The sequence below is a fragment of the Ovis canadensis genome, chromosome 5, assembly GCF_042477335.2.
Source record: "Ovis canadensis isolate MfBH-ARS-UI-01 breed Bighorn chromosome 5, ARS-UI_OviCan_v2, whole genome shotgun sequence".
Lineage (NCBI taxonomy): Eukaryota > Metazoa > Chordata > Mammalia > Artiodactyla > Bovidae > Ovis > Ovis canadensis.
The window spans coordinates 65,253,406-65,279,572 of record NC_091249.1 but is presented as its reverse complement, the minus strand read 5'-3'; the positions used below and the strand labels follow the sequence as shown (position 1 = coordinate 65,279,572).

Below are 26,167 nucleotides of genomic sequence, written 5' to 3'. Positions count from 1 at the left end.
ATGGGCTGAGACAGGATCAGCTGGAAGGCTGCTCGGTCTAAATCTAGAGGCCAGAGCACAGCTCCTGGCAGGCGCTGCTGGCAGCCTTCCGCCTCCACGGTCCTGACGCTGGACTTCTACCCCTGGCTCTGAACACACGTGCTGCAGCGCTCCACTCTGTCTTTCCCTCCTTTGCTGCACTGTGTCTCGTCTCCGCAGTGACTTAGTGGTGCTGTAATATGTATGCTTGCCTTCTGCTTGTCCAAGAGTCTCGCTGTCCGGTTTTCATACCCTCTACAGCATCTTGTGCTCATTTCCTCAGACTGTTTTCCTGGCCCTGCTCCTGTCTTTTAATGGTTTGTCTCCCCTTTCTGCTTATTTCACTAAGGGTTGTGTGCCCAGGACCTTCGCACAGTTGTAATCAGACTATAAATGGACTGAACTTCTGCAAAGGGGGCAGGGGACCGGCCACCCTCTTCTTCAGCGGACTTTGTATTTCACTCTCAGAGCATGTCTTTGTTGAAACATATGGCCTCAATTACTGGCCCTCTGTTTCCTGTTTCTGCTTCTTTCCTGCTGCCGACTCCCTGCGCTCTCTGGCTGCTCTCTCTGTGGGCAGCGGAAATCCAGCATCCATTACATGGCCCTGAGCTGATGCCACCCTTCTTGACCCTGAGGGGCTACGAGCCATCTAAGTAAAGAGGTTCTCCAGGCTGCTGGCTCTGGCAAGATCAGTGCTGTGCTGAGCACAAGGGGTGAGGGGCCACTCCAGCATTTTTGCTCCCAGGGACTTTACTTTGGCCACTCCGGCCGTGGTATGATGAGGGACCTGAAGCACCCTGCATTTCTATTTTTTCTTTATATTTTTTTGGGAAGCAGTTCCCCTGCCCTTAATCCAGTTGTATGTAATAAGCCACAAACTTTGATCTGATAATAAGCCCATGTGAGATATATCCTTCACCTTTCCCCGCTTCTCCCCAAGCCTCTAGGGTTTGTGCCTAGTTATTGTTTAGGGCGTAATAGGGAAAGGTGGAGTCCAGCTGATTTGTGGGATGAAGGCTGAACACAGTCATCAGTCAGCACAGGGGGCCCTGCCCTGGTCCACGTCCCCAGGGCAAATAAATGAGGTTGGAATGTAGGTCAGCTGCACTGGTGGTGTTCAGCCAGCAGGTGGCGCTGGGAGCAGTGAGCCCAGCTTTAGGGCTAGCCCCCTGCTGGCTCCTAGGGATTTCAGTTTAAGATTTCACCACCCTTAGCTGTTGCCATGGAAACAGAGCCGAGCTGGAATAAGGATTCTACATTAACTCTTTGTATTCCAACCAGCAGCTCCTCTTAGACTGTGAGCTGACTTCAGGAAGATGCAGCCACTGGGGGCAGTACTTAAGTGAAACGCACTCTTGAGAGGTGGTCTCTCCTGAGCCTTGCTCTGAAACTGGAACCAGGCTTTCCATGAGGGGTTTATGTAGGATAAAGAGAGTGACCTAGTTCCTTATTAACTTCATAATCCCAGTCTCTGTATTCACCCCAGTCTTGGAGTCGGGCAGTTGTCTGTGCTGGTTTTGATGGGGATGGGAAGGGCGGCGGCACTGCAGGGACATTATCCAGGGTCTACAGTGGCTGGTAGCCAGTGAAACCTAATGTTTGAACCATTTGCAAACAGACACAAGTAAACAGGGACTGTGAAACCTGAGACTGAGCCCGCTGTGTGCCGAGCCCCCAGAAACTGAATGAGGGCAAGCTGTACATACAGTGGAGATGCCCAGAAACTGTGGGTAACGGCAGGCTATACATACAGTGGGAATTCATTTTTGTGTGTGTGGCTCAACCCATGGATGCTGCTCGGGCTGAAAAGCTTACATCTCCATCTTTGTTCACGACAGAGGGTGATGAGACGGGTGTGATGGACAGTCTTCTGGAAGCCCTGCAGTCAGGCGCAGCATTCCGACGGAAGAGAGGACCCCGTCAGGGTAAGTCAGCAAGCGGAGCCCAGCCTGGGTGCTGAAGGAAGGCGGTGAAGCCTCTCTGCTTCTGCTCATTTTAGGCTAAAGAGCAGGTGATGATGTTCTGAGGGTTTAGAAACTTCCCCACGATGTCCCTGCACCTAGCGTGGATTATCCAGTCCTCTTCTAATTGTTAGAAAGGACTGACGTGGAGAACTAGGATTTGCGGGACTGACAACAGATACATTTGGTTATTCTTACATTTCTCTTCATTTGTGAGGCAGAAATGTAGGATAAGCAAACCATTGTGCAAGACATAGATTTGGGTAGGCATCTGGGTAACAAAAAATTGATGTAAATTCAAAACCATACATTAGATATAGGAATACAAGGAAAATAAGCATCCTTACTCTCAACTTCACAAACAGAAGAAACAGAGGATAATAGTATAGAATCCTATAAAGAGAAGGCTGGGTGTCATTCTCTCCAGATGTGTTAAATAAGGATGTGGAAGAGCATCTTGACCAAAGCTCATGCTGTGTCTGAGAACCTCCTTTTTTCCCGAGGGGTAGTCAGGCTGTACCATACTCGCCTTCCCTGTTTACCACCCCCCTCGCCTGCCTTTCGGAAGATTTAAGTGGATTACGTTGAGCCAGAGCCTCTAAGAATTATTATGGGGATAGGACAAATGATCCAGGCATTAGTGTGGGGAAAGATCAACAGATAAATCGCCTTTGAGGAAAGTGGATAGTCAGCAGAGACTGTTCGAGAAGAAGATAGATCCAGAGCTCCTCCTCACAACCTGCCCTGCACAGTCTGGTGAAGGCCCTTTGGGACTGGGAATGCGGGCTTCCTTCCTAGGTTGAAGGGTGGGCATGACAGAAAAGGCGGCCTTGAGCTTTGTTCCCTCCTCCCTGGCTGATGTGTTCTGTAGGCCTGTGCGATAGGAGCTTCACTTTGAGGCTGTTGTGCAGTTTGCTTTGGCCACTGCTGAGCTATTGACAGTAGCGTCCATAGGCCCGATGGCGCCTGCCTCAGCCTGTAAAGAGAACCTTATGATCCAGGGTGCGGAGCGCTCGCCCCACACAGTGCCCTGGCCTAACACCGGATCACTATGAGAATGCCTGCCTGTTTCTGCCCATATGCTGAATATCCACAGGGAAATTCCCTTCTGAGGGCTCTTCTGTATGACTTTAGAATGTTCCCTAAACAGAAGAATGTCTGGCTATAACTCTTATCTGTTTCCTGGCATCCTCTGAGTACAGCCTGTCTAGAGGAGGAGAGAGGTGAGTATGGTGGGTTTAGATCTTCCGAGATGTGTGTTTAGTCTTACAGATCTGGGTATGGGTAGAGTGTGAAGCTAGTAGTATTTTTTGTCTTTAGTCTTTAGAGAGTCTTGTGACATTGTTTCCTCCCCACCATATAAGGTGATGTGGCCTGACATTAAGCGTTTCCAGATAAAAACATACCACCTCTCCCTGTTTTCCTCCATCCTGTTAGCTAACTGCCAGCCTTCATCAGACTTGAGGTGGGGAATTCCCTTTTCATCTTCCTGTGGAACTGAACCAGAATCCCAGATGCTTCCTGAACACAGGGAACCAGACATCAATGGCTTCCCTCTCCTGGGGATACCCCATTGCCCACTTCTTTCCAGGTGGGAAACCAGGACTTACAGGCCAAAGCAGCAGGGATTTTGGTAAAACCTAACCTCTCCGCAGGAGACTTGAATTAGTCGAAGTACTGTTTCCCAGTGCGAAAAGGAGGAGGAGACCTAGGTGAAAATGACAACTACATGCTTTCAGAATTGGGTCCGTCCTTAGCTTTCTGGGCTCTGGGGTCACTAAACACACTGAACATATCTGGGAGAAGCTCTCAGGGGAAACACTTCTTGTTACTCTGATAAGCCCTGTAGCCATTGGTACATTCACTTCTGAGTAAGTGGCTTGGCGCCATGAAGCAGAAGGCTAGGCAGCACAGTCGAACGCCAAGAGCACAGGTCTAGATGGGGTCAGAAGACCCAATGTCAGATCTAACTGATGCTGTCTAGATTACTCGAGACAAGTTTCTGGGACTCAGTTTCTTCATGTCTAAGGAGAGTTGGGTTAAGAGGAGAAAAGAAAGGTTGGACCCAGAAGGCCACACTGTAAAACTGGAAAGGCTCTGGTGACTGTGGGTTCCCTGGGTGGCTATGGCTATAGCTGGCTCACCCTTTGCTTGGCTGTCTCTGACTATTGCTGCCGACTGGCTGCTCTGAGCCGGGAAACCAGAGTGCTGTCACACAGGTCTGCCTCACAGCCCTCCAATCCCAGAGAGGCAGCCGTCCATAGTCAAAGATACTAGCTTCTGCCCTGGGATTTAAAGGAATGTTTTTAAAAAATCTGGTCTCTGGAGACCTGAGGGAGTGACCAGTGTACAAAGACCCATTGAGGAGCTGAAAGAGGAGAGTGACTATCAGGGCTGGTTCATTAAAAGTGACATGTAAACTGCTGTGATCTGCAGGGCGTGGGAGAACAATGCTGCGAGTGTCAGGGGGAAGAATCCATGTGATTGTATTACAGCAGATATTTCAGGCTGTCTGAGTCAGCTTCTGGTTTTAGTGACTCAACTTTATCTCCATGTCTGAATTGTGGCTTCTTATATACAGGCCATCTGCTCACTGGGATAAAAGTGAAGGAAAGAAAGAAATTCATCTCTGTCTCCCTTTCCTTCCCCCTGCCACTTCTCAGCTTCCTGCTAAGCTCCCCCTACACGGATAGAACCTTAGAGTTGGGACCAGCTCTAAAGATCTTCTCTCTAAAGAGTGTTTAGCAGCTCACCTTCTCTTAGGTAACAGGGCTTGAAACCCAGATAAGGTCTTGCCAAGATCTGCTGATAGAGCCAGCACCGGAGCCTGCTTTTATGAATCCAGGTCCAGGACTCTTTCCACAAGGCCTGTGTGAGGAGCAGGAAATGATGGAGAGCCCTCTGTGTGTGCCAAAAATACTTTACAAAAACACTCCTTCTGCCAAGGAGAGCCCTGGATGTGGTGAAATCGGTTCAGGGAAATTTCCGATGTCCACATGGCTAGAGAACTTAAGAGTGTTTCCTCTAGCACCACTTATATCTCCCTCCACTTCTGTATTAATAAAAATAGGACAGGAATTAGGAGTGCTTCCGACAGCGGGGAGCTCTTCAGGGTGGCGGTGACTGCCGCATCTGTCCCAGTTTCCTCTTCCCTAAGGAAGCTCGTTAACAAGAATACTTCCTCCATAGTAGCAGTTCCTAGCCTGTGTTTTATAAATACCTTTTTCTAATTCATCTATGCCTGATTTTGCTAGTGTTTTTATCTGGCTCGGCCCTAACGTGTAGGAATCTGGCCTCAGAGAGCTTTGACCAGTGTCTCAAGATTAGGGCTCCCGGGTCCCACAGAAGCAAAATATGCTTCTGTGGCTACTTTTCAATAGTCTCAACAAGTACCCAAGTTAGGGAAAGGCTCGGAGAGGGCATCTGCTGGAGGATCAAGCTGCGGCCCTGAAGCTAGGGTGGCAGCCAGGATTCCTTGATCCTATTCCCAGTTCCCACAGGAGTTTTCTTGTTCTGACCTTAGGCCACATCAGGTATCCCCACTTTCTAGGCTTAAAAGGGAAATTTTGGTCTTTCCCTCCACTTCATTTTTATGAATCTGTAATGCATCGGCAGCTTTTTTAATCTAGAAGAATATAGAGACATGCATGACTAGGTACAAACTGGTATCTTCTGAGTTCAGAGGAAGAAACCCAAGAGAGAAACAGCTGCAGATACTTCCCACTTGAATTCTGACTTTGCCCACGTTGTCCAAGATGAATGCTCCTGTAGTTCCTTTTCCCTGGGTCCAAAGTCAGGAAGTAGTATTTTAACATGTACTTAGCCCTTGAGTCACATACAAACAAATATAATTGGAATATTTTCTCAAGTGCTGGTGACTGAATTCGAAGAATCAGCCACCACCTTTCCGGACATGAGAAGTAGGCTCCTAGAGGAGGGTGTATTTAAAAAATGAGCAAAAACCAAGCAGGTCTGAAGCAGATTTTTCTGGAGATAGAAGACCATCCTAGTCGCACTCCCATGGGCCCCTTCCCTCCCTGGTTGGTCCCTGAGGCAGCACCACAAGGGATGTGAAGTCCTGTAGTCGCCGCCTCATGCCTTCCCCCTGTGCCTGCAGCCAGGCTCTTCACTGGTCTTTCTCCTCTTATTAGACAATCCCAGTCCCTGGGAGGAGGAGGAGGAGATCTATAAACTGGTAACCCGTGGGCATGCCGTGTGCTCCCTCTTACCTGTGTGTATGCTCTGGGTCACGCTTCTGCAGAGGCGGACAGCCCTGGGGAAAGCCTGTGCCCCCTGACCCTGTTTGGCTTCCGTCCCACCTCAAGCTTTTTGCTGGTCCCAGGAAGGCAGGGTGTACGCTTGCTTCACTGGCTCTTCAGGACCTCTTCCTTCCTGCTAGCACCCGCCGCTGCCCTGTCCTGCACTCAAGAGTGTGGCCTTCTGTCCTCTGTCTGCTTCTTCAAGGTTTAGGCGCTGCTTTCTCCACCCAGCTTTCCTGTGACCCAGAGCTGAGTTTTTTTATTTTAATTGATATATCAACCACATTCCTAAAATTCACCCTTTCAAAGTACACAGTTGTGGTTTCAGTATATTCCCAAGGTTGTGCAGCCATCACCACTAATTCCAGAACATTTCATCACCCCCCAAAAAGACCCCATGCCCATTAGCAGTCACACCCCCTTTATCTCCTCCCCCAGGCCCTTGCAACCACGAATCTACTGTCTCTGGATTTGCCCATTCTAGACATTTCATAGAAAGGGAATTACACCATCTGTGGCCTTTGTGTCTGGCTTCTTTGACCCCAGGCAGGCTGCTCTTTGTGCCCCGCAGTCTCTCTGGCTGCTCAGAGGCGCGGGAAGCGGCAGACAGCAGGAGATAGGCTCAGGCCCAGCTTGAGGGACCAGGACCAGGAACATGGAGTCTGTGAATTAGTGAGAGTCTGGGGACAACTCCCAGCGGTTAGGACAGGAATTCGTGGAGGGATTGGTTCTTCTCTTCACTAGCCCTTAGCCTGTCAGGCTGAGGTCTCTGTAGGGTTCCTCCTGGCCTCCCCGACATACCTTCCCTCACCCTTCCCCCTTCACACACCCACACACACCGCACACTTGCCCTTGGCCTTCGGATCCCCACTGCTGCCCTTGAAGAGGTGGACAAGAGCTCGCTGTGCGGGCATGGCCCAAGGGGGAGGGTTGAACACAGGTGGGGTGGCCTCAGGTGGTGACCGCGCGTGGCTGCTGCTCCTCTGCAGGAGCCCCTCTGGCCACCTGCAAAGGCCTGCCCTGCCCTGGGCTGACTGACAGTGGTTTTGGCCTAGGAGCGTCCATGAGGACTGCCAAGAAAACAAAATACTACTACTGTTTACTAAGCTTAAGTCTGTTTACATCCAATGACTCCAATGAGAAAACAGCTTTTGAGTACTTACCTCTCTCCCTGCTGATACTTGAGCCCTGCTCTGTCTGCAGAGCTGTATTTACACTCTTGTACTGCTTGTCACAAAGGAATGTGAGAGCCAGACTTGCTCTCCCTGCCTGCAACGTGCTCTGCCCCCACTCCTACCCCAACAAAGGTATCTTCCATGTGTCCTTGGCTCTCTTCCCCTCCTTTACAAGAAGGGCCTCTGAACTGACCCGGGGCAATGCGTGTGCATGGCTACTGGCCGAGTATCTGCTGTAGAGATGGAGACAGCAGACTAGCCTTCTGTGGACAAGATGGCGCGTGTCTTCTCTTGCAGGCGCCAGGAAGGCAGCGTGTGCAGCCACATCTCAGCTAGTCTCAGAGCTGACCAAGGAGGATGCCATGACCTGTGTTCCTGTCAAGATGCCTAAGAAGGAGGAAGTCCCCACCATCCTCGAGGAGACCACAGAGTTGCTTGGCCGTGCAAGCTAAGCCAGGTCCTGGGGCCACGGCAGCTCCTCGGTGGAGCCCCAGACTGTCCCGCCTGCAGCATGTGCCTGAAGGGTCGCGGAGGTGTTCCTCTGCGGTGGCCGCTTCCATCACCCTGACCCCCACCTTACTCTCCGGCATGCTGCTCTCTGCCCATCGCACACAGCTTCAGCTGCCTGGAGGCCAGAGGAAAGGGCAGTGTGGGGGGGCCTGAGCCCAACCGGGGCAATCCTGGCTCTTGTTACCAAAGCAGGCTCTGTGTTTGCTGCCTTAACCCCAAGTGTCTCCACTGTTCTCTGGGGCCTCATCTCAGACAAGGCCCACCTGCTCTCTCAGCCCCTGCCTCTCAGTGGGCTTTGCCTAGGTCAATTGTGCTGGGTTTGTGCTTTTCTGTTGTGTTTTCTCTCGTCCTGAGAGCAGCATGGGCTTAGGAACCTCTGGGCTCCATCTCCCAGCTCTGCTCTGCCTGCCCTGGCTCCTGTTGTCTATTACTGGTGGGGAGGCACTGGGAGGTGCTTCCAAGGAAGTGGGGAGCAGATCCCCCTCCCACCCCACCATTTGAGAAAGACCTCCCCAAACAAGGAGGACCTAGACCACGTTGACCTGTCCTGCTGTGGCCTAGGCCAGGGCCTGGGGGCGGGCAGGCAGGGTGGGACAGAGCCTGCCCTGGCCTCTCTCGACCCTCCCCCAGTACCAGCCCCCGGTACCAGCCCCCGGCTGAGCCACGGGCCCTCCTCCTCACGCCCTCCCCAGAGCTTTGGTCTCATCTGAAAGTGTGGGCTGTCCTGTGACCATCCCCACACCTTACCCTCTGTCTCCAAGGAAAGGGGAGGTGGAGCCTCCTGGTTGAGAAATTGTTTTGCAAATGGATCTATTTTTATATGAATTTTTTTTTTTAAAGAAAAATAACCCTTCCTCCTTTCCCCTCCATAATATAAGAGGCTTTGATGCCAGGTTCCAGAGTCACTGGGATTTCTCACCACAAGCCTCAATTCTGAGCAGCCCCTCTGGACCTCCACTCAGCCCTCAAGCCTCTGGGCCCTCGAGGCCAGTGCAGACTCTTATCCCCAACATCTGACTTGGGGGCCAGAGGCGGCTCTTCTCTGGTTGAGCTGGACCAGGCCTAAGCGTAATAGGAGCTCTCAAACAACAAAGAATTTTTATAAATTTAATATATTTATCAAGCCAAATGTGCAGATGCTAACTGGACGCTCTGGAGAAGTGGGCCCAGGGACGCCCCACCCTGTTCTCTCTTCAGCAGTGGGAAGGCCACATGCTTCAGTGGCCACAGCCACAGGAAGCTCAGATCCTCTGGCTAAAGGTAACACTTTGCCCTTCTGTGCTCCTCTCAGCTTCCCACTCCCAGGTAGGGGGTGAGAATGGCACTGGAAAAGCCTGGCCCCAAAGTATAGTTCTTGGAGCAAGGGGAGCTTAGGAGACCTCAGGCGCCCCCAGGGAGGCCTTGAGGCTGGGCAGAAAGGTTCTGGTTGCTAGAGCCTGTCTCCAAAGGGGCACCAGCAGCCCCCCTGAGCTAGTGCTGGGAGGACTATGATCAGGGGGTCCTGCTACTCTCCTCAATTCCCTCCTCCCTGCTGACATCTGGGGCTTTGACCCTTTCTTTTTTAATCTACTTTTGCTAAGATGTGTTTAATAATAACAATAAAGGGACAAAATGCAAACCTGTTTCCCTTGCCTCTTGGGCTTCTGGGATGTCATCACCTCCAGTTTGTTGGGTTTGTTTCCAACTGTTAATAAAGCATTGAAACAGTACTGCCTCACAGCTTCCTTTGTGAGTTTCTGCACTCTTTTCACTGTCATCCAGGCTCCTCCCTGGTTGTCCTGCCTCAAGCCTGTGACTGACTTGACAAATCATCAGAAGGGTGGTGGCACCTTCATGTGCTGGCTGGGTGCAGGGCTGGCTGTCTCTTTAAGGGAGTGGGGCCCCAGTTCAGCCCCTGCCCTTCTGCACTGATGCCTTTTAGCTCAGCCCTTTTCTGGGACCCCATCCCCACCTCCCCATGACTCCAGACTTCACCTGCAGTTTCCTGGCAGTTCCTGGGCCTCTCTTGCTAAGGGAAGCCTGTGACTGACGTTCTCCCACATTCCTCTCCCTGCAGACACACTTGGTGGCCACAGACCACCTTCCCGGCTGGGGCTCACCCTGGGGTGGAAACCTGAGCCTGCCCAGCAGAGGTCAAAAGAGACGTCTTGATGCTCAGACTTGTTTGAGCACGCAGTGGCCTGCACAAAGAAACCTTACAGCCCAGACCCAGGATAGACAAGGAGGGGCTTGGAGAGGACACGAGGCCATTTGGACAGCTCTGGAACTAAAAGCCTCATTAAGTAGCCCTGCTGCCTGGGCAGCTACCTCTTCAGGATGGCTGGGGATGTGGAGGCGGGCTCTCTGCATCCTTCCTCCCTACCCTTGGAGGCCGCACATTTCTGGCTTAGGCCGCACAGGCACACTCACCAATCGGGACCAACCACAGCTGCTCACATGCTCTGCTCTGCCAGTCTCCTGCCGCGCCTGGAATAGAACCCAGGCGACCGATACCCCGCCCTCTGCAGCCTGGCTCTCAGAAACAACCCTGCTTCCATCTCAGGACGCGCACACCACCCTTCCTCCCCCGCAAGAAGGCTGCCCCCAGAAGATTATGTGGAAGGCTCGGTTTCCATGACAACGGACTTCAGGCGCTCGCAGACGCCTGACCCACTCCAGGAAAGCACACAGGATGTCCAGAGACAGCCACCCCCACCCCGCCGCTGGGCATGCCCTCGCCCTCACCGACCTTGCCTCATAACCCTAGTGGGTCTTTCTATCCTTCCGCGCCTTCTGGCCTTTCCTCCCACTCTGTTGCCTGCAGCTTTGGCGGCAGCAACCTCCAATCTCTCTTTCTTTGGAGGAGGCGGGAGGTGGGCTAGGCCAGTAGTGAAAGCGCCGAGAGAAGAAGGGAGGCCGTTTGGTCTGCGGGCAATCCAATGTCCGGCGTGCCCTCTGTCCCCTGGACGCCCCCCTCCCCCTTTCCTGCACACACATAAGGAAGCGGCGAACCCTGCCGTTTCCATGGCTTTGCTACAGAGTGTAACCTAGAATGTGAATTCCAGATGGGAAAACAGGCGCAAGCTATACACTGGGCCTCTGGCATTCCCTCCCTCCCACCCTCGTGGCATTCCCAAGCCCCCTGAGGTGGGGGGGAGGGTGGGCAAAGGAGAATCCACCCTCCTCCCGAGCAGCCGGGAGGGCGCTCAGGGTGGTCACTTGAGCAGGGAAGGGGCGGAACTCAGGGAGCGTCCACAGCCCCCGCTCCAGCTCTGTTCAGCGCGCTCCGCCCCCTCGCACGAGTCTGCTCTTCTGCCTGGAGACAGCGGCAGACAGACAACTGCGCACTGCCACGTCGCGCTCAGAAATCCCTCCTCCACTGCGGACCCGAAGCTGATTACACACACACGGTACAGTCCCACAGGCACCATTACGGTCAATCAGACACCGATTATATGTGCACAATCATGCTGCACGCATACACAGCCGCATTTAACAATTATACACGGATACTCAGGCAGCGACAAAAACCGAGACGCAACGCAATCATCGCCTCCCGATCCTGCTCTTCCAGCATACTACTCCGAGCTCATCACTCCATCCATACACACCAGGAGCCCTCATCTCTTACACAGAAACAGCCCACCTTTCAGAAGAAACCTTTTAATTTTTCAAAGAAAAAAAGCCATATAAATATTAGAGTATAAAACTTGCGTGAGACACAGGAAGGGGGCGGGGTCGGGAGCTACGTGACTATGCAAAGAGAAGCGCTTAGAGGAGTCAGTACGCGGGAAGGGGGCGCCGCAGCGCGTGGACACAGCACAAAACACAGCACGGGCCGCCGCGGGCGGGTTCGGGGACGGACGGCTGCTTGGAGCCCGCCGCCCGCTCGCCATCACGGAAAAATACGCCGCACTATACACTATTGGTTATTCTACACCAGCCGCAAGAGGGAGGGGGTTTCTATACTAAGTAAGGGCTGGAGTGGGGTTCTTGAGAAGCCCCGCTGGGTGAGCGGGACCCCAGGGGCAGAGGGGTGAGCAGAGGAAGGTCTATGCACAAGGAGGCACTGGGGGACTTTAACCAGGCTCTGGCCACGAGGGGGCGGACTGGGGGCCTGGGCAGTGGCCTTCACAGAGAAGGAATGGCACCTGGCAAGGAGAAGGGCTGGGGCCGCTGGGGCAAAGGGGGGCCCTGTGGAGAAGCCCTGATCTCAGGCTGACACTTTCTGTCCACTTGGTCCCTGCTCTAGCTCTCGTCCTTCCCAACCCAGGGACCAAAAATAGCGGAGCGGGCCCCTCCCTCCCTACTGGGGCCACAGGGATCCTTCCACCAGCAGCACCTCTGGAGTACCCAGCACCCACAGAGGCCCCTCTGACCTCTCCAGGGGACCTGTCCCAATCCTGCTCAGAGCTGCCTTGGACCACAAGGCCAGTTCAAACCCACCGGTGCTGGAAGCTCAGCCCACCGCTGGCTGCCAGGCTGCCCTGTACATGAGAGATGAGGGTCCAGCCTGGGGCATGGCTTCTGGCTGGAACCTGGGGATCTGGTCGGTACCCTGGGGCATACAGAGCCTCCTGCAAGACCCTGTTAACTGATGGGACCAAGCTTTGTCCACCCCCCATCCACACCCACAACCTTCTTTATCTTAGCACCCCACACTGTCTCAGAACATGCAGTGGGGTCTCTTGTTTGGGGAGGGGGAAGTCACAGCATGCAGTGGGAACATCAAATGATGACAAACAGAACAGAACAAAAGACTGGTCCCCAGGGTGTTGGGAAGAGGCATGGTAGCAAAATGCCCTCCCTAAATCCAGCAAGCATCAGTACCATGGGAATGGTGACCATGTCTCCCCAAAACTTGAGCTTGGTCTCAGGTTCTGGAAGAAGGTGAAGGGACTGGCACCAAACCATGCTTTTGGGGGAAGTTTGAGAATTGAAGGAGAGGTCAAGAAGTCATGATGCCCTTCCAACTCTTCAGAACTATGAGCCTTTTTAGGTCACCGGGTACCTCAACACCCCAACCACCTTAAAAAAGAGAAGGGTAGGGTAGGTAGGAGGGAGGTAGGGGATGGGCCTGATTGAATTTGGAAGATGGAGGAGTTCAGCTGTAACTGAAGGGGGTGTGATAAATGGTGTCTACACAAACCCCACTACCCCCATGGGCACAGCAAGTGATTGGATGGGGGTTCCCAGCAGAACTCCCTTTGCATATTCAATCCCCTGGGGGCAGAGAGGGGGGTGTTGACCCGGCACTTGTTTCCATTTCCCAAGGGGAGCATGGCCTGGGCCCCTACCAGTTTCCTGGGGGTGAGCCCTGAAATCCGAGGCTTGGGCACAGGTGGGGAGAGGCTGGACTGGTTGGGGAGGGAGGCTGCCCTGTGGCTTCGGGCCTGGCCTCCACGTTACTTCTTTTCCTTCTTGCCGGACTTCTTCTTGTTGCCATTGCCCCCTGCCGGGGCCTTGCCATCACGCTTGCCAGCTGCGTTGGTCAGAGTGGCGTTGCTGCCAGGGATGTAGACATTCTGGCGGTAGTCGGGCACATGCTGCAGGGTGAACTGGGGCCCGTAGCGGGCACTCAAGCCCATGGTGCCGGCGCCCCCTCCCAGGGTGGAGCTCCCATCAGCGGCTTCTGCAGAGACAAGGGAAAGTCAGGGGCTAAACCTCAGGGTCCCCAAGTCCCTCTCTTATAGCACCAGCAGGGAGAGCACTGGACATGTCATCCTGACCCACAGGGTAGAACTAAGAGGCTCCAGAGTGGCCACCTAGGTTTGTTTTCCCAGTTCTTTACCTACTAGCCAAGCCTACCCTAACCTCCCTGTGTCTCCTCAGATTTCTGAATTGCAAAATGAGGATAATAACGGTACCTACCCTCCTCTGGTTTGGTGAAGGCTAACCAGGATTACAAGCACCTTGTAACTCAGATTACATACATCAAGCACCTAGAATAGTGCCCACTGCCTGGTAAGGGCATCAAACACGCTAGCCATCATCTCACCAGGCTGAGACTTGACTCCTGAGACCCTGGCCCAGCCTTTCTCTGGGCAGCCTCTCTGGTCTCCATGCTAGACGTCCATGGTCCCTGCAGGTTCCTAGCCTGTTTCACCCAGTGCCAAACACAGAGTGGGCACTGAGTCATTCTGTTTTGAGTGAGGGGTGGGGGCTCTTCCAGGGATTCATTTCAGAACAGCAATCGATGCCTACTCTGTGCCAGGGACCTTGCTAGAAGCTGCACGTGCACGATGGTGTCTAACCTGCACGCAGCACTCCAGGGAGGTGTGTGCTAGAACCCTGCTACAGAGATGAGAGAAGTCAGGGTCAGAGGAGGTAGAAGACTTGCCCAAGGCCACACCAGCCAGGACAGGGGGGTGGGGAGCGGTGGGGGTGAGGCCTAAGTACATCCTAGGTGCAGCTGTAGGGTATGGTCACCACCAGCAGAGGCCTGAACCTCATCACTACTCTGAAGGTGAAGAAGGGGAGAGGCTGAGAAGACGATGACTGACCAACTGTCTTAGGTCCAATGTGGCCCCAGGCTCACAATATCAGAGTAGGTGACATCACAGAGCCTAGCTTCCTGCTCTGCACAAGGAGAAAATGGGGTCCCAAGGACTGCAAATTCCGCCCCTGGCTCAGCATCACCTGGGAGCTTGACAGAATCACAGGCTCTCAGAATCTGCATTTGAACACCATATCCAGGTGACATGCGGCTCCAGGTGATGTGTGGCACGTTGAAGGGAGAGAAATACAGAAGACCCTACTTTACTGAGGTTTGGTGAGGATCCCAGGGGAAAGTGCCTGGGTACTTGGAAAGAGCTCACTAAAGGTTTGCTGTTGCCAAAATCACCGCCACCCTCATCACTGTCACTGTCGCCATACCGGGTGTCACGGCTTCTCCTCTCCATGCCCCCTGTCCAAGGGGTTAAAAAAAAAGAACAACATGGGGTTTTGGTGACTCTGCTGAGTTCGGGAGGGCTCCTGTTGGAGTCCTCTGGCAGCTAGAGAGTTAAAGCCCCAGAAATGCCCAGCCAGACCCCATCCAGCAGAAGGGCTCCTCGACCTGGCCTTCCTCTACCCACCTTAGACCCTGGGAGTGCGCAGAGAGGGTACCTAAAGCCAGAGAGGCTGAGTAATCCTGGGACATCAACCAGGGATTGAGAAATAGACAGGAAATATTTTCAAAGAACAGCATCAGACGGGGAGGGACGCAAGGGAAAGCAAAGGAGAGAGGAGCCCCAGTCTTTCCGCCTCCTCATTCCAGGCTCAGGTTTCCACAACCTCCATTTCAAGTCCCAAATCCCTGCGTCCAGGGGCCTTCAGGGGGGCGGGGAAGTGGGCTGGGGGGGAGGGAGCAGCGCCCATTTCCTTCTCTCCTTCCCCCAGTCCTTTCATTCCACTGACATTTCTACATTTTCTCTAATTAACTCCAGGAGGGAGTCAGTCCTCCACCGCCCCGCCCCACCCCCCTGCCTGGGGATATAAGTGCTGGGAGGAGGGGCCCAGATCTGGCTTCAAGAGCCAGGGTTCCCAAGTGATTTAGGGGCAAAGAGGGGAGACGTCAGAGGCGCCAGTGAGAGAGAGAGAGAGGGGAAGAGATGGGCACAAAAAGGGGGAAGGGAGGCAGAAATAGAAAGATAGGAAGGGCAGGATTGGATAACTGGAAGCTAGGCCCATCCCCATCCTACAACACACCCAGGATCTCTCAGAAGCACCCGAGCAGACAAAAATGACAAAGCCAGCCCCTGCCACCCCTTCCCTAGAAGCACAGCACCTGATGTTGGCCTGCGTTATGGGATGCACTGAAGTGGGGCTGGCCAGGAGGGAAGAAGATTGGGAAACCCAGAGTGTAACACACAAACAGGCCAGCCTGGAGTTCTGTCCAGTCAGCTCTGCCACTAAGAGCCAGCCATGTGACCTTGATCAAGGTCCTGTCTGACCCCACCCTCAGTTGGACTGCAGGCTCTGATCTCCTGCAGAATAAGTCTCCAAGGGCACCTCCTTCTACCCTGCAAGACTTAGTTTGGGCAGGAACTGGGATCTTCCCTGAGCGCAAGAAGAAACAGACTCTGAAGAGCAGCAAGGAAGAATCTGGGGGTGCTCTGGCCTGGAGGAGGTTAAGGCACTGCCCGCCTCCACTCCCCTCTCCCACTCCAGCCTCACCTCAGGGAAACGTCTCCCAGCCCCAGCTTCCCCCTCTGCCCTGCTGTCCCCACCCAGGGGCTGAAAGCAGAAGCTCCAAACAGCCCGGAAGGCCTGCTCACACTCACCAGGGCCGGCTGAGCCACAGACCGCAGCCTCCTTGAGAGCACACCTTCCCCTCAAATGTTTATGTAAAAAGCCTCCCAAGTGTACTTACTCTCCCTACTCGCTTGCCCTCAGCAGCCCCACAGGCCTGGCCGGGCTGGACTCCAGGAACCTCTCTGGCTCCAGGGCCAGGAATCGGGTGTGAAAGTGAGAGTAGGGCCTGACCCTGCCACCTCCACCCCCAGGGTCCATCCCCCAGGGCCAGGGTTTACTCTTGGGTCAGGCCCTGTGTGGGCTGGAGGGGTGGAACCCTGACAGGGGAGGCAGCCTGCGGTGACCCCAGGGCCCTCCTGGGAGGGTCTGGGGCTATAAATACTGACTCCGTTTCTGTTTTTAAAATCTGGATTTAGGCTAAAAAGGCTGCTTCCTGGCTTTACAGTTTAAAGCCACAACAGCTAAATATACCTTACTGTCTGTTTACTTCCCTCAAGAGTCCAACTTGGCATCTTCTCAGACCCCGCCACCTGCCTCTCTCACACTCAGGGTCTGGCCTCTCTAGAATTATAGCAGCCCCACTACCCCTCCTCATCCCCGGAACCTGGGCCAGCCCTGTCTTCCCAGAAGGCTGGTGCCCCTGCCGCTGCTCCCTTCCTCTTCATCAGCCATGGGCCTGGCCCCCACGGCCTCACAGACGTCCAGGGAAGCCTTATCAGATTAAACAAATGAAAATAAAGGGTGCCCAGTTAAATGTGAATTTCATGTAAAATTTTTTTTTTTAGTATAGTAATGTCCCAGTTCTAACATATGGGACCTACTTATGCTAAAATACTATTTGTTGTCTATCTGAAGTTAAAATTTAACTGGCCATCCTATATTTTATCTAGAACTCCAATCTGGGAGAATAGTGCAGTATTAAGAGAAATCTGTTCATCTAAAAGGGAAACTGAGGCTGGATGGAAAGGCAGACGTGGTCACTGGAGCAGACAGGGCATGAACTTAGGAGCAAGCTGGGTTAGAATCTCCAGTGTACAGCTCAAAATGGGGGCCTTCGAGCAAGCAGCTTCTCAGTCCCCTCATCTGTCAAATGGAAGGACTCAGACCTGCCTTGCAGAGTTGTGAGAAGATCCACCGACATGAGGCCCATCAAGCTTGCCGAGCATGAGTTGGGGCAGCGTGCAGGCACGACAGCAACGATTACTGCTGTGACTTTACCTGATTCTCCACTAACCAGGCCTCCAGAGACACTGGACAGTGGGGCTTTCAGTTCACTGAGTAAGGCCAGTGCCTGAGTCCTCTGCCAGCCTCTGTGTGTGTGTGTGTTGGTCGCTCAGTCGTGCCCGACTCTTTGCGACCCCATGGACTGCAATCCACCAGGTTCCTCTGTCCATGAGATTTCCCAGGCAAGGATACTGGAGTGGGTTGCTATTTCCTTCTCCAGGGGATCTTCCCAACCCAGGGATCGAACCCAGGTCTCCTGCACTGCAGGCAGATTCTTTACCGACTGAGCTACAAGGGAAGCCCTTAGTTGCTCCAGAAACTAGTGCTTAACAGGCATTATTCTAATTCTACCTTCTATCCCACCATGGGTCAAAAGAGACACCATCTATCAATTTTCACCATTGTGCCCTTCCCCTGAGCTGTTGTTCCTATACCGATGTTACAGTCAGTGAGACCGCAGCCCAGAGGGGAGGAGTCACTTGCTGGAGGACTCGCAGCCAAGCGGTGGTGCCGGGACCGGAATCCAGGCCAGCCTGCCTCCAGAGCCTGCGCTCTTCCGTACTAATGACGTCATTCTCCCTCCATGCCCAGGTCTCTTGGCTGTCATCCCTGAAGAGCAGCATCACCTGAATCTCTATCGTTGAAGGTCTTTGTTACCTTGTGGGAAAACCAAAATCCTGCTCTGGAAGTGGGGGCAACAAAGAAAAGAGAGGGGTCCCACAGGTCCAGCGTGTGTTTCCTACTGGGAGTATCCACACCCACTTCCATGGCTTCAGGGCAGGTATGGATCAGGCCCCAGGCCCCAATACTCTGTGCTTTGGCATATCATTTCACTGAATCCTCACAGCAACCCTTTGAGGTCTCTGTTCCCATTTTCTTGATTGAGGAAACTGAAGTTAGAGAGATTAAGCAAATTGATCAAAGCCACAAAGACTGTAAGTGGCAGAGCTAGGACCCGACCTATAGGTGTCCCTTCGGGGGCAACACTTGTAACCACTGCTCCTTACTTCTCCTCCAAGGATCTTTTCTTGTTCAGTCCCTCCAGGCATCCCAGAGCCCCCATCCCTCAGCTACTCCTAACCTGTCTTTATATCCTGGAATTAAGGGCTGTTTCAGACCAGCTGACGTATAGGTTGGAAGCCAGTCTCGGGGCACGGTGCTGTGGGATGCAACCCAGGACCCCAGGTCTCCCACTCCACACGTGTTGGCACAACTTACCACTGGCGGAGGCCAAGATCATGGCTTGTAGCATCTCTGTGTCGAACTGGTTGTTGGGCCAGGTGCCGGTTTCATCGCCATTTTGGGATCTGCGGAAAGAGTGGGCTGGTGAGCGTGCTCTCCCAAGCCACCCCACCCCACCCCTCCTGTCCTCGCTCAGGGCCCCCAGATCTAGGGCCCAACCCTAGCTCTCACCCAAGACCTGCCCCTTTCAGCAAGGTAGGAGGGAGCTTACACAATCCTTCAGAAGCCAGACCCCCACCTGCCAGTCCCCCAAACCAGCTTTCTACCTGTCGCTTCAGACACCATGGCCTTTGGAGGGAGCGGGCAGGACACACTTGCCCCCAACCCCTGCGAGGGAGCAGCAGCTCACAGGAAGGGAGAGCGGACCCTCTCCAGAGGACAGTGGAGGGTGGGAAACAGAGAAAGCACCAGAGCTAGGGAAAGGCCTGAGAACCTAGAGAGAACCCAAAGGCAGAGGCTGGGAGGCCCACGAGACACTGGGGCAGGGGGAGAGGCTGCTAAAACTCAACCCTGATATGCTTTGGCGGCTCACTCAGGCCTCAGGATAAAATCCACAGGCGCCTGAGAACCAGCCCTTCCTATTCCCCAAGAACCCCACTCCCAGCATTCTATCGTGAACCCTTTCTGAGTCCCCTTCCTGATTCCTCACTCTCTCTTACCAGCTCCTTTTGGTCAGATACTGCTTCCTAGAATGCAAGCTTCCTACCTCTGCCTTGGTACCGTGACGCGAATAAGTTTGTCAGAGGGGACCCCTGGGCCCACCCAGGCTGAGTTAGGTGCCTCTGCCGTGTTCCCACCCCCACTGGCTGCTCTGTGGCAGCTCTAGGCCCACGGGGACTGCCACTGTCCCACCCCCTATCCCCCGCAATCCGCTCCACCCACAGAGCCAGTTCCTTGAGCTTTGGGAACAGGGCTGTGCCTGTTTCCTACTGAAGCACCTAGTTAACAACTTTAGATGCTCTAAACATTGAAAAAAACACGAGGTGATTCATAATTGTTAAAAACGTTAACCTGAACTCTAAAGAATGGTACCCCAACCTGGATTTTTTCCCATAGTAATTTTACTCCTATGCTTTTAAGAGAATTTCCAAGGCTCAAATGATTTCCATTTTTGAGGGGAAGCGGAAGCAGCCTGACACACAGTCTATTAGTTGACCTCTGCACTGTCTGGAACACTGAAACTCCTCAATGAATGCTTGTTGCCTGAATTAATGAGGAGAGCCCTACTGAGAAAGTTAGGTCACTATGAGGTAAAAAGCATTTTGCACCAAGGGAGGGGCTGGAGGGCAGGCCCTGAAGGCACGCTAGTTGGGGTGGGGGAGGGACGGAGTGTAAAAGTGTGTGTGTTTTGTCACGGTGGCTGAGCAGAGTCAAGAACAGCTTTACGCTTTTTCCGAGGTCTGTCCATGCTTGTGGTTTTCCCTGATCTGGAATTCGCAACTCAGGCAGCGGACAAGTCTAAGGCCCAGACCAGCTGCTGTGTGCGCCCTCTTTCCTGTCTCTCCAGCAAATGAAGAGTTAGGGCTGGAGGAGAAAGCAGGAATGTCATTTCTCCCTCTGCAGAGTGGCAAGAGCTGGAACTCTGGGTTCACTTACTTATTCAACCAGTATTTATTGAGCAATTATTGTGTACCAGACACGGGGCTGGGTGCTGGGTTTGCAGCTGTGAACATGATTGAAACAGCCCAGAGTTCAGTCTCCACTGACAGGCTGATAGTAAATAATTGCACAATCACTGAATTGTAATTGTGACAAGTGCCACGGAGGCAGAGAGCAGGGGTGTAAGAGAGTACTGACCTCATCGGGGTTAGGGAGCCAGTCAGTGCAGGCTTCCCCGAAGAAAAGACAGGGAGTTTAAATCTGAAGAAACCATCCAGGTGATCTGGAGGAGAATGCCAGTCAAAGAAAAGTCGGAGGATAGAAAATCACCCATGGATCACTGACTAGTCACCAGCATTGTGAAAGCACCTTTGTAACACGGACATCTGGGGGCACCACTTCAACCCGGTGAACAAGCTGAGCATCACTGACCTTGAGACACACCGACAGGAACTGATGCCCAGCACAAAGAGTAGCACCACCCGCACAGCACAGCACAGCACAGCACAGCACAGCACACACACACACACACACACACACACACACCCCCCCACACCCACCCCCACACCCCCCCCAAAGGCAAGGAGGCTGTTTTAGATTAAAGAAGATGAAAGAGAGGTAAACAAGCCAATGCAATTTATGTTCCTTGATTGAATTCTGGTGTTAAAAAAATACAACAGGTTAAAATGACATTTGGGGAATGTTTATGAAAATCTGCAACTGGACTGTGTATTACTGCATTAAAGTCTTCGAATGTGAGCATTCTTTTGTGGTTATGTATGAGAATGTTCTTGTTATCAGGAGAGAGATACTGAAGTATTTCAAATGTTTTTAGGTCTGCAACTCTCAAATGGTTCAGGGGGTATCTGTGTGCATGTTGCGAGAGAGAAAAGAGAAAATAAATGTGCAAAATTTTAACGACTGATGAATCTAAGTTTTAAAGAGTATCTGGATGTTCATCATACTATTCTTTCAACTTTAAGAGGTTTGAGCAATACAATAGAGTCAACTAGGAGAAGGGTAGTGTGGGGAGAGCTTTCCAAGCAAAAGGAGCAAAAAGCCCCAGCCTCTGAGGCTGGGCGGAGCTCAGCGAGCTCAAAGCACTAACAAAGCCAGTGTGGCTGCTCTAGGATGTGGTGGTGGAGCTACAAAGTGTACACTGGAGATTGTGTTCTTATCCTAAGAGCTCTGGGAAGTCTCTGACGTATACAAAAGGGGGTTGTCAATTAAGCATTTAAAGATCACCGTTAAGGTAGGTAAACTCCTCCAACTTGAATTTTTTATTAACATATTTTAGTTTCTTTTATTGTTATCTTCCAGGTGTCTAAATCTCCAGTCTGTTGTACTGGTAATTTAACTCTGTAATAGATTAGTTTGCTGCCAACTCTTTACATTAAGTAATTTTTAAATATTTGTAATATTGTTGAGTGACTAATAAACCATTAAGTTACTGGCATTTAAAAAAAGAAGATCACTGCTGCTCCCATGAGAAGACCGAGGGATGGGGGGCACCTCTGGGAGGGGAGGAGCCCAGTGATGGAGCCTCAGCCACCTCTGTCTCCATGACAACCCAGGAGTCCTCACTTGCAGGCAGACTGAGCTCTCTCTGGGCTTGCCTGGAGGTGCAGGGCTGAGGCAGGAGGGCTCAGGCTGAGACAAAGGGCCTAATGCGGATCCAGTGGAGAGAGCAGATGGGGCGAGCAGCAGGGGGCTTGGAGTGGACAACAGGGTCAGACAGCAGGTTAGGAGGATACCTGTGCTGGTGGGTGATAGTGTTGAGGGAATGAAGGTGAGTGGAAAGGTGGGCCTGGAACCATGACGGACTGGGCGGGACTGCGAGGAGATTCTTAGGAAATGACTGAAGGCTGGAGGCCAAGCACATGGGCAGGAGATGAGTAGAGAGTTCTTGTTGAGCCGTTTACTGAGAGCTTCTTACTTCTGGGTACTGGGCTGACTAAATTATATACATATTGTCTATTTCAGCCCAAGAAACACCCACAGGTAAGTGTTATTATCCTTATTTCCCAGCAGATGAAACCGGGGCTCAGAGAGGTTGAGAGACTTCCCCAAAATCACACAGCTGGCAACAGGCAGCTATTGTGAAATCACACAAAACTGGCCTAATGTGATTCCAAAGCCTACGATCTTATACATGACAACATACTTGGCTTCAGCAGGGATGGGAACTCTTCCAGGATTTGGGGAACAGTGAAAAATAATGGTGAAGGAGACGGACTACATCTAACTGACCATTTTCCAAGTGTCAGTGCCTGTGACAGGCCCTAGGATTTAAGAGATGATATGATCTTGCCCTAAGGAGTTTGTATTCTGGCGTGCTGGGGGTGTGTGTGTGAGGGACAACCCCAGAGGCCAGGCTGTGGTTAAACGCTCCCTGCATCCTGCTCAAAACAAGGAGAAATATGGGGAAGTCACCCCTGACCTTAGCCTGGGTTTAACTGTGTTCAATCTAAGTGCATGTGTATCTTTTTAATGTAATAAAAGCCTGTCTGCACCAGCTAAAATGTTTACCCATTAGAGAGGCTATTATGCAACAAAAGAGTTATGAAGAACTTTTCTTATGATGTGGTACAAAGAGAAAAAAAGGCTACAATACTGATGGACAGTATGAGCTCAATTACTAACAAAAACAAACAAAACTAGTGAGAAATATACTACTTAACTGGGATTAAAATGTGCTGATATCTTGTGAACAAGTTTGTGATCAGTTCGTCTAGATGATTAGATTTTAAAAAGCAGCAGTGGCAGAAACAAAAGAAGCAAGAGCAGAAAAAGCAAGAGCAGCCACTTGCGCGTGCTAAATGTACCAAGAAAAAAGTTTGAAATACATTTAAAAATATTAAGAGAGCTTAAGACATGAGACTCTCAACCAAATACAAAATGTGGACCTTAATTTGGATAAGCACACAAACAGGTTAACAGAGAGCAATATATAACTGGGGAAATCTGAATACAGACTAAATATTTGATAATATTAATATTTTTATTACTATTAATTAAATTATTTTCAGTGTTTATGTGTTTAAAAAATGAATCATCTGTTAAAGATAGTGAAGACTGATGAAATACGATGGCTGTGATTTGTTTTAAAATAATTCGGTGGGAGGAGGGAAATGCGAAATAAGTCAGGGGGTTAGTTGAAGATGGAGAGTGAGGCCAGAGAGGCTCATTACACCAGTGTCTCTACTCTTGCACAGGTTTGAAATTTCCTGCATTAAAAAAGTTAGTGGTGGTTTCCCTGGGTTGTAAAATTATGAGTAATTTTAAAAACTGTTTTCTCTATTTCTCATGTTTCTATAATGAGCAAGGATTATGAGCAGAAAAAAGTAAATTGCTATTGGTTTGTTTGTTGAATGGCTGCCCAAACAGAAGGAAAGACAGTGTCCCCCAGGGAAGGCAGAATAGAAGGGGAAGGGCAGTGTGGTGCATCAAACGAGAACAGTGTGGGGACCAGGGGAAGCCAAGGGGAGAGTCTCCTCTGGGCAGAGGCTGGGAACAGCGGCATGGAGGGGCCTGGGGCACAGCCTGAGAAAGGAGAACTGGCTTGCTGGGCTCAGGCTTGAGACAACAGCTGCTGGGACTAGAAGCCAAGCAGACAACCTGAGCATCAATGGTGGAAGAGAAGAGGAACCCCTGGCAGGCAAGGACTTCAGCAGACTCCCTTTAGTCCAGGCAACGTGCCACAGCACTGGCTTGAACCAGAACCAGGTTTACTGAAGAACTCAACACTAGCCCTGCTCTGAACCTGGTGTGCCAGTGGCCAAGATGGGCCAGAACCAGGGTTCACCTGAATGAGAGAAACCGCCCTTCTTCATCCTCCCACTCCCATCGACTCATCAGAATGGCAGCAGGGAAAAACTCCCACCATTCTGTTGATCATGAGAGGGCTCATCACAGGGCCTTTGCAAATGCTCCTTCCTCCACCTGGAATGCTCTTCCTCCCTTTCTTTCAGCTGGTTGATTCTCAACCTCATTTCTTCCTGATGTCCTCCTGCCCCGCTGGCTAGGTCACATCCCTACTGTATACTCTCAAGACCTACTGTACGCTCTTCACAGCACTTAGGATAGCTGGAATCTCACATTTTTTTTGAGTAATTATTTGATTAATATTTGTTTCCCTCAACACACTATAAACTCTCTGAGGGCAGAGATTATGTCTATCTTATATCTCCTATACCTAAAAACACCACCTCTTGCTATTTACTGAATGAATGAAAGAGGGAAATCATAGTTGTTGAACCAGGCCCCTAACAATGATTTTGTCTGGGCCCCTGTTGCAGCTCAATCAGAAATGTTGACTCCTTCCCCTTCAAGCCACCCGAGGAAGGGAGAGTTCCTGAGCCTTCTTCCTCCATCTCAAGAGCTCCCACGTGTAGTTAGGCTGCCATGTCTCTCACATGATGAAAAGGGACTGGAGGGCGGGGTAAGCACCCAATCCAGAGGCACATCCTAGTCCACCGCTGAGGCTCCCAGGCAGCAGTGAGCTCTGCTTCAGGGCCAGCACACGGCCTGGGGCGGTGGAGGGCCAAGGAAACACAAACTGCCCTGTGTTTCTCATCACCTCAGCTCCAACGTCACTTCCCTTCCTTACCACTCCCCCCATTACACTCACATAACTGTCTTAGAACTTACTAAGACTTGTAACTAGATGTGTTTTCAGTGTAATTTGTTGTCAATTTTCTGTCTTCTCTGCTGGCATGGAAGCCTATGAGTACAGGGATCATATCGCTTGTTCACTGTTATACACTAGTGTTCAGCAAAGGGCCTGGCTCATAGTAGATGCTCAATAAATATTTGTTGCATAAATAAATACATGAGCGAATAAACAAATGACCTAATGGATAACCTGCAGGAAGGCTGGCAAGACCAGCAGGGAGAAAGGAGACAGCGGGGTCAAGAGGAGGGCAAGGGCAGTCCAAATCGTCAGGTTTGCTGCCTTCTAGGGGCCTCAGCCAGGAGCTGCCTGAGACCACGATACCAGAGGCAGGATTCACAAGCCTGACACCTGAGTCTCCACCTTGCACCAAGGTGTCCTGGGCTCTGGTGGCAGTGAAGACTCAGCACCTGTAGCATTTGAGTGGAACGTGGGCAGCAAGTGTCCAGCTAGCAAGGAGCTGCGGAAGGCAACCCAAGCTCTGCCCACCTCTGTCTTGTGGGCCTCTTGGTCTCCACCAGGCTCCCAACTTCTAACAGGGAGGCCTGGCCCAGAGCCCACCCCTCTCCCCTCAGACCAACTGCAGGTCTTTTGCTGAAGTCCTCCCCAACTCCACCCCTGCCCCAGGGTGTTCCTGTCTTAGCAGGAATTCATACCAGATTGATCTGGGCAGCTGGGGCAGCCTGGATGGGTGGGTGTACTGGGGACAGCAGGGATCAAAGGCTCTGTGTGTGAGGGGCAGGGGAGGGAGAGCGCCTGGCGGGTACAGGCGCCCATGTGTGTGCTGGCTTGCCCAAAGTTTTAAGAAATGACAGACAGGGAGAGGGACGCAGAGTAAAAGTCAGGATAAAAGACCTAGAGATAAAGAAAGAGCAACAGAGAATGAGGCAAAAAGAGACAGAAAAGAGACTTAGATATACAGAAACAAAGAAACACAGGCTGAGAACAGAGAGGAAAGCAAAAACAGTGAGAGAGAGAGACTGGAGGCAGAAGAATACTAGGAAGTGATGAAAGGAGGAGAGACAGAGAAGTCAGGGGCAGTGAGAGGAAGGCAGAGACAGAAGAGAAAAGGAGAGAGACTGAGACGAAGGAGGAGCCACATTTATTCACCGATTCCACATTTATTGAGCACCTAGCCATAGCAGGCGCAGCGAAAGGCACAGATCAGCGCAGGTGGACACAAATGGCAGGGACCGAGACACAGCAATAAAGACAGAAACTGGGAGAGAGACAAGGAGGAGGGAGAGGCACACTGAGATGGGCTCTGAGCTGAGGACAGCTGAGAGTGGA

At 51.9% G+C, this 26,167-nt stretch overlaps 2 protein-coding genes across 26 annotated transcripts in view; one reads left to right on the top strand and one right to left on the bottom strand.

The window, feature by feature from the left end:
* The window catches only part of DIAPH1 (diaphanous related formin 1), a 117,383-nt gene extending 107,748 nt beyond the window's left edge, over positions 1 to 9,635 (top strand). The window contains exons 26-27 of the mRNA XM_069589878.1: positions 1,860 to 1,946; positions 7,714 to 9,635. Of these exons, the coding sequence (XP_069445979.1) occupies positions 1,860 to 1,946; positions 7,714 to 7,868 (242 nt within the window). The 3' untranslated portion in view covers positions 7,869 to 9,635. The remainder of the gene's footprint in view (positions 1 to 1,859; positions 1,947 to 7,713) is intronic.
* A 1,917-nt stretch (positions 9,636 to 11,552) lies between these two features.
* Positions 11,553 to 26,167, bottom strand: part of LOC138440417 (protocadherin gamma-C4) — a 166,580-nt gene continuing 151,965 nt past the window's right edge. For all 25 annotated transcript variants that reach the window (XM_069589891.1, XM_069589902.1, XM_069589892.1 and 22 more), the window contains 2 exons: positions 18,583 to 18,671; positions 11,553 to 13,537 (listed from right to left, as the gene is read on the bottom strand). In XM_069589891.1, coding sequence (XP_069445992.1) covers positions 13,311 to 13,537; positions 18,583 to 18,671 — 316 coding nt within the window. In that variant the 3' untranslated portion in view covers positions 11,553 to 13,310. The remainder of the gene's footprint in view (positions 13,538 to 18,582; positions 18,672 to 26,167) is intronic.